This window comes from Macaca mulatta, chromosome 1 (assembly GCF_049350105.2).
Source record: "Macaca mulatta isolate MMU2019108-1 chromosome 1, T2T-MMU8v2.0, whole genome shotgun sequence".
Classification (NCBI taxonomy): Eukaryota; Metazoa; Chordata; class Mammalia; order Primates; family Cercopithecidae; genus Macaca; species Macaca mulatta.
The window spans coordinates 120,692,021-120,699,978 of NC_133406.1; the positions used below are offsets into that span (position 1 = coordinate 120,692,021).

Below are 7,958 nucleotides of genomic sequence, written 5' to 3' on the forward strand. Positions count from 1 at the left end.
TGAGCCAAGATCGCCCCACTGCACTCCAGCCTGGACGACAGAGCAAGACTCCATCTCAAAAAGAAAGAAAAATAAAAAAAAAAAAAAAGAAAAAATTAGTCCAGGGCCTGGTTAGGCCAGGTGGTCTTTCTCAGGTTGGCAGACTGTTCTTGTCTTTTGAGACTAGAATCTTAAAAGGCACTGGTAGCTCTTGGAGTAAACCTTTTCTCCTGAGCTCTTAGGGAGTGTCCCACCTGGCACAGACTTGACTATCCTGAACACAGGCAGTCAGGCCTTCAGATGGCTCTGCTAGGCAGTGCCTCGGGTCCAGCTAGTGGGGCCTGGGCCTGAGGCAGCTGCCTGAAGAACTGGTGGGCAGAGGAGTCAATGAGTGCACTTTCCTTTAGGCCTTTCCCTGCAGGATCCAGTTGCGAGAGGCTACACTCTCAGGGGGCCTTGAAGGGGCAGGGATCCTAAGTGCCTGGGGGAGGGGATCACAGTTTTATTACTGAGGTTTCCTCTGGGCTTACCTTTTGAATGCCAAATATCGTAATCCCCCACTGCCACCTTTTTCTGTTGCAGGGGGGCAGCTGAATGAGGAAGAAGGCGTTCCTGTCCATGGGGAAGAGGATGCCCAATCTGGTGTAGCTGACATGGCGATGTTCCCAGGACTGTCTGAGTCTGACAGCATATCCCGGAGCCTCCGGGAGGAGGACGAGAGTGCTGGGGAGAACCGGCTGGAGGAGGAAGAGGAGCAGCCGGCCCCTCCCGTACTTCCCTGGAGGCGACACCTCTCCCTGGGGAGTCGGCACCGAGGTGACAAGCCCGCCCACCGCCGCTTCCACCGGCTCCACCACCCCATGGCCATGGACCTCGGGGAGCTGGATAGCCTGGTGGCCAGCATCATGGACGCGCCCACCATCTGCCCCGACTGCGGGGAGAGCTTCAGTCCCGGCGCCGCCTTCCTGCAGCACCAGCGCATTCACCGTCTGGCGGAGGCCGCTGCCGCCGCCAGCCTGGAGCCCTTCGGCCTGGCGGGCGAGTGCGACGCGATGGTGGGCATGATGGGGGTGGGTGTGGCGGGGGGCTTCGGGGCCGGGCCCCCGCTGGCCAGGCCACCGCGCGAAAAGCCCTTCCGCTGCGGGGAGTGCGGCAAGGGCTTCAGCCGCAACACCTACCTGACCAACCACCTGCGCCTGCACACGGGCGAGCGGCCCAACCTGTGCGCCGACTGCGGCAAGAGCTTCAGCTGGCGCGCCGACCTGCTCAAGCACCGGCGCCTGCACACGGGCGAGAAGCCCTACCCGTGCCCAGAGTGCGGCGAGGCCTTCAGCCTCAGCTCGCATCTGCTGAGCCACCGGCGCGCGCACGCGGCTGCCAGCGGCGCGGGGGCGGCGGCGCTGCGGCCCTTCGCCTGCGGGGAGTGCGGCAAGGGCTTCGTGCGCCGTTCGCACCTGGCCAACCACCAGCGCATCCACACGGGCGAGAAGCCGCACGGCTGTGGCGAGTGCGGCAAGCGCTTCAGCTGGCGCTCGGACTTGGTGAAGCACCAGCGCGTGCACACGGGCGAGAAGCCCTACATGTGCTCCGAGTGCGGCGAGACCTTCAGCGTCAGCTCGCACCTCTTCACGCACAAGCGCACGCACTCGGGTGAGCGACCCTACGTGTGCCGCGAGTGCGGGAAGGGCTTCGGGCGTAACTCGCACCTGGTGAACCACCTGCGTGTGCACACCGGCGAGAAGCCCTTCCGCTGCGGCCAGTGCGAGAAGCGCTTCAGCGACTTCTCCACGCTCACGCAGCACCAGCGCACGCACACGGGCGAGAAGCCTTACACGTGCATCGAGTGCGGCAAGAGCTTTATCCAGAGCTCCCACCTGATCCGCCACCGCCGCATCCACACGGGCAACAAGCCGCACAAGTGCGCGGGCTGCGGCAAAGGCTTCCGCTACAAAACGCACCTCGCGCAGCACCAGAAGCTGCACCTGTGCTAGGGGCTGGGTCCGAGGGAGGCTGCCCTCTGGGGAGCCTCTAGGGGGTAGATGTCCTGGGACTGACCCAGGGGAAGGAAATGGGGAAGGGGCGGGAGGGACAATCTGAGAGTGACTGGGGAGCCTTTGGTGTTCGGGGTTTCCTGAAGTGGGAGGAGGGTTGAGTAAGAGTTGTTCTTTCCCGGTGCTATACTTGCCTCCTCTCCATGGAAGAAATGTTCAGGAGATGCGCTTGGGATGATGACTTCCTTAAATACATGCTGTAGGGGGTGAAGAGCTTGGAGGACCAGGCGCTTTGAGGACTTTGAGGAAGGGCAGTTCGTGGGCTGGGGTGGGAACAGGATGGCGGGCAATAGACTAGGGTATGCCGCGATGGCCTGTAGGAGTCTGCAGGGAGAGGGTGTAAATGAGGGCTATGGGGCAAAATAAAACCAAGTATAAGTGATTCTCTCTTGGTTCCACCAAGCGGTAAGCCAGAGTTTGCCCGGTCTCTGCACATCACCTGTTGTCTCACAAAAAGTAGGGGAACCTTGTCACATAGGAAAGGATATTTAATGTACTTTTCCTTTCTCTGAGCCACAGTTAGCTGCTATTTTGAGGCATCCAAGGGAAAGTGGGCTGAAAAACGCTGCACTCATTTCAAGGGGCAATGTCTGGGGTTTACAAATTCATTAATAACTGGTTCTCAGATGTGGGAAATCCTGATTCTGTTCCGGGTTCTTTGCTACTTCCTTGAAAATAATCTAGCTTCGTGCTGGGTCAAGGTGGTTTACCTGGATGACCCCCCTCCCCCTCCCTCTCCCCATCCCAGGTGTGTGCCACATCCAGTATTTCTTTCAGGTCTCAACTGTGGTCTTTTAAGTGCAGGGAAAAGGAACAATCACAGCTATGCGTGACTTTCCTTTTTGCACCTCACCCTGATGTAGATGTTTCAAGTGAACTTTAGACCATCAACAGTTGCCCAGTGACCTGCTAAAAAGTCAGCTAGCTCGCAGTTTTGCTGGCCTTTATGTGAGAAATCCAGGAAAGTGTTGACATTGTTGGGATGCAAAACTCCTTGGTCTCATTTGCCTTCACTTAGCATTTGTTAGTGACCTCCACTAACCCCCACCTCCGTGCATATGAGGGATCTAGTCTAAGTAAGAGTGTCTTTTTCCTGCATGTGGAGGCACAGTAGAAATCTCAAGGCTTTACCCAGGAGAGCCCAGTCAGGGAGAGGTGTAAATGCAAAATTGCCAAATAGCACAAACAATGAATGTTTTCTGGTTGTTATATAGATGCCAAAATAGCACTTTGATATTTGCAAAGTGCTTTATGCTTTTTAATAATTGTTAGTTGTTTCTCACATCATTGTGAGTTAGATCAGTATTATGACCCCTGTCTTAGGGAAGGCCTGGGAACAGGAGCGTGCAGGCTGTCCTGAAGAGAGGCTGAGGACAGTGTGAATAATTGTAGCCTGACCTTTTGCATTCTCCAGCTCAGCTGCTAGGAAGACTTGCCTGTCATGATTTATATAATAAAATAAGGACACTGAAAATTCTTATGCTTGATGAAAAACTTAAGGCTAGCCTAGAAGGGCCAAACATGTCCTTATTGACAAAGCTGGTCTTTGTCACCTAATTGGGGTATCCTAGCCATGTTCCATTTCTAGTAGGGGGCTGTAGTTAGATGACTATTGTGTAGATTTCAGTTATTTATGCTGAAGATCCCTGCCCTAGGTTAGCCTTTAGAAGTTAGAGTTGTGGAAAGCGGTATTGTTTTCTTCACTAGTGATTGTTACCCTACACATTTCATGGAAGCATCTTCACAAAATATTGGACACAGTTGAAGGGGGAAAAAGCTACGAGATTGTTTTTACAGTTTTAGCAAAGTTTCTGTGGATGCTAGTAATTTATACTTGATCAGTTGTATTCTAGTAAAGAACCTCTTTGGGGACTGTAGGAAAGCATGTTTTTGTGGTTATAAAAACACTTAAAAATCCTGATAATTCTGGGCTTGTATGATGCCTGTTGATCTTGCCCTCTGAATCAATTTATTGTTATTCACAAATGCAAATAGGTTTTCAAACTATAGACAGTTTTGAATGACATTAATTCTCGTTTTCTTTTAGTCAGGAGTAATACAAGCAAAGCAAGTGTCCGTTTTGAATTCTGATTTTAATCTGAATAGGAAGCATATTAGACCCACCTGAAAATAATATAGCCAATTTTTAGGTAATCTTACTGCTTTGTGAGTTTCTTTCCATGTATATCTACCTCTTCCAGCTGTTTTAAGTTCTCTCAAGTCTGTGCCTATGAAATCTCATCCACCTTTTGATTATTCATGGATTGATTATCCGTTTTATTGTTTTTTGTTTTTTGGTTTTTTTTTTTGCTGCCATTGCTATGCCTGGTCTTGTCTGCATCAAATATACTACATATCAGCAACTTTAGAGAATGGGTTCAACAGGGAGTGGAGAGTGAAGCTAATGTAAAATAGTTTAGTGGCAGTGGGAATCTTTGGACTTCGTTTACCTCTCTCGTTATTTCTATTACCATGGATAAGAGAGTCAGCTGCTACTTTGATATCCCTTCTATGAGCAAATTCTTAGAAGAAAACAATCCAACTACCAACGCCCGACTCTATTGGTGCGTTTAAAATGTGATTCCATTTTTTCTTACAGTTCTTCAGGGAACTTATCTGCATTAAGTGAGGTCAAATGCATTCAGGAGGTTGTTTCTTCTATCTAGTTTTAGAATAATATTTCTTTGGCAAACCCTGTTAACTGCGGTTCACCCTTGAAAACGTTCATCTGAGGACTTTTTCCACCAACTCGTTAATGATGGTGGAAGCAAGTGTATTATTTGTTTCCTGGAGAATTTGGTGAAGAGCAGTCTTCTGCTGCTGCTCTTTACTAAGCAAAACCTGGAGCAGTTTAAATAGGCTAAATGGTTTTGATTAAATCTTGAGCTCCGAGTTGGAAGGAGAAAATGAGAAGTTAACCCCTTGAGCCATGTGGTCTCTTTACAATCAAGAGACTGTACATATGTGAAAAAATACAAATTAAGGAACTGTGTTCATAGACAATCTAAACTGTGTTTCTGAAGTTTGTGCACATTTTTCTTCACTGTAATGTTATTTTACAGCTGTTTGTTAAAATAGTGAATAATGATCCTAAAAGTAACAGGTTTTGTGTGAGTGTGCTTGTATATGTGAGAATTGCCTTATTTTCAGGTTGTTTTATTTAATGATGGTTCCTTGGACAGCATTCTGGTGTTCAGCAACCAATATGGAATATTTGTCATTAAATCCATATCAGTCTTTTACCATGTCATTCTTCTTTGACACACATTAAATGCCACTCAGCTCTACCTATGGAAGCTATGTTCCTGTAGAACAAGGGTTGACAAACTACCAAATCTGCCCTGCATATTTTTGTACCTAAAGTTGCGTTAGAATACAGTCATACCCATACCCAGGCACATTTGCATAGTATCTGTGCTACTTCACCCTGAATTTGCTGTGAGTGGGCCTCTGCCCACATTCCAATTAGAAATACTGTACCTGGTCAACCTGGAATTCTTGAGGTTTGATTAGTTTAAGCTACAGATTTTCTTAACCTTGGAGAGCTTTTTGGATTGTTTGCCTTTTAAATGACGAGAGCGATTAATTGGAGTGAGGCCTAAGTTCCTGTAGTTTTATAGAAACTCCCCAGGCGATTTTAATGGGCAAACAGGGTTGAGAACTCTGTAGGACCAATTAGAGATCCCCCATTCTTTCTTGGGGATTACAGTAAGTATAATAATACGTAAGGCTCAAATCTTCTCCTCTGCTGGGAGGTATGGAGGCAAAGGGCAATGCAAGGTGCAACATACTTTGTTTGCTCCTGGTGGGCCACCTTTCACACAGCTGCTCCAAATCATGACTATAATAAGTAAGAGCCAGGAAAAGTGCCTGTCTTGGCTGTCCATCCGATGACAATGGAATAGGTGTGGAAGGCTGCTGCTGGCCTTCACCGTCTTCGCCATTCAGTCAGCCTTCTTCCGCTTCTCTGAGATCTTCATTCCGGCAACTCAGCTCACTTAATAAAGCAAAACCCCAGGCATGACTCCTTTGCTCAGCTGCCCTTGGCATTCACATAATTTCCGTCCTCTCTGCCCATGTGGGAGGGGAGGAGCACAGCTGGCCAGTCTCCAGCACGAATTGCCTAGTGGTTGCTCCTCTCTCCCTATCACAGCCGCAAGTACCCCGTAGAGTGCAGATTTCTGCTGCTAGACTGTGGTTTCAAGGTCATCTCTGCTAACCCAAAGCACATTCCAATGGGTTTCAATTTCCAGCTGCTCCCTTGAGATCCAGGCCACTGTTCACAATGCTCTCTGCATCCAGCTGGTGCCCTGCCTCATTTCAGCAGTCAGGAATGCTCAGCTTTGGAAGCCAGTGAGGTGGGCGGCAAGGTGTTCCATATACCACGTTGCCCCATGATTTTAAGAAAGTTGAAAAAGGTGTCAGTGTACGTGCAGTGTTCTAGTTGGCATTCCCACACATATATTTGAAGGATTTCCAACCTGAGTAAAGGAATTGCCAGACACCAATTCCTGGAGACCAGGGATTCACTGGAAGCAGTTCCATGCATTCTTTTATTCACTGAAGACACTCCACTGAGATGCTTTTCTGAAAGCATCAAGGGCTGAGGTAGGGAGTGGTTCTACCTGGGTGTTCTTGTTTTGTTTTGTTTTGTTTTGAGATGGAGTCTCCCTCTGTCGCCCAGGCTGGAGTGCAGTGGCATGATCTCGGCTCACTGCAGGCTTCGCCCCCCAGGTTCACGCCATTCTCCTGTCTCAGCCTCCCGAGTAGCTGGGACTACAGGACCCTGCCAGCACGCCTGGCTAATTTTTTGTATTTTTAGTAGAGATGGGGTATCACCGTGTTAGCCAGGATGGTCTCAATCTCCTGACCTTGTGATCCACCCGCCTTGGCCTCCCAAAGTGCCGGGATTACAGGCGTGAGCCACCGCGCCCAGCCCTGCCTGGGTGTTCTGATACCATCTGTGTATGACTGGCCTTCCACAGGCCCCAGGGCTGTGTCTCATTAAGAGCAGAGACCCTGGGAATTTCACCCCTCAGCTGAGTGGGCAAGTGCCGGGCATAGTGCTCAGTGCTAGGGAGACAGGCATGAGAGAGGTACAGATGCTTACACATTCCAACACCATTTAAGGGTGAAGGTGAAGGCTGATTTTGTTTCCTGCCTGCCTAACCTGCTTGGGGTGAATTATTTTGCCAACTATAAGTATGACTTTAAGGATTTGGCCTCTGGGGCTGCAGGGGGTGGGAGGTGGACAGGGGGGAATTTCATGTCAAGACTTCACATGTTATGCTAGGGCAAGATGGTACATTCAACAAAGGCTCAGCGTTAAGCAGATTCTCTGCCAAGGACTCTGGAACTCTAAGTCAGAGTCCCCACTACTGCTGCAAATCAGGCAATGTCCACTTTAGCTGGCTTTGTTGGGTGAGGGAAAGGACAGTGTGTGACCTTGGAAAAGCTAGCTCACTTTGTCAAGGGGCTGGAAAAGGATCTGGCTAGACATTTCTCTTGTCAAGAGTAGCATTAGCGATTGTCTGAAACAAGGGTCACTTCAAGGTTTCAGCTGAAGTAGCTCTGCTGATTTCTGTGTTGAAGTTAGTAGATTTGGTGGAAATTACAGACATGACTTCACAGCCAGAGATTCCCTGGACTCACACAGCCACTGTCAGTGCTGCTGCAGCCTAGACCAAGCCCTATAGGTATTCTTGATCTTGCTCTCATCCGTGCAGTGGAAAGATGCAGGTATAAGGTGTGGGAAAATCAAACAAAATGACAAACACGAAGGCTCTTGTAAGATTCAGGGGCTTGTGTGAATGTTAGGAAGCAAGGTGGTTACAAAGTGTTCCTGCTCAGTGCTGCAGAGAAGGGGCTGCTGAGGGGCGTCCCAAACTCTTGTATCATAGCTCCTGGGATCCCAGAAGGAAGAGAGGC

At 49.4% G+C, this 7,958-nt stretch overlaps 1 protein-coding gene across 2 annotated transcripts in view; it reads left to right on the plus strand.

Moving 5' to 3' along the window:
* ZNF697 (zinc finger protein 697) overlaps nt 1–5,272 on the plus strand; it is a 28,928-nt gene extending 23,656 nt beyond the window's left edge. For both annotated transcript variants that reach the window (XM_015149364.3, XM_015149358.3), the window contains exon 3: nt 562–5,272. In XM_015149364.3, coding sequence (XP_015004850.2) covers nt 562–1,970 — 1,409 coding nt within the window. In that variant the 3' untranslated portion in view covers nt 1,971–5,272. The remainder of the gene's footprint in view (nt 1–561) is intronic.
* Nucleotides 5,273–7,958: the final 2,686 nt, after the last annotated feature.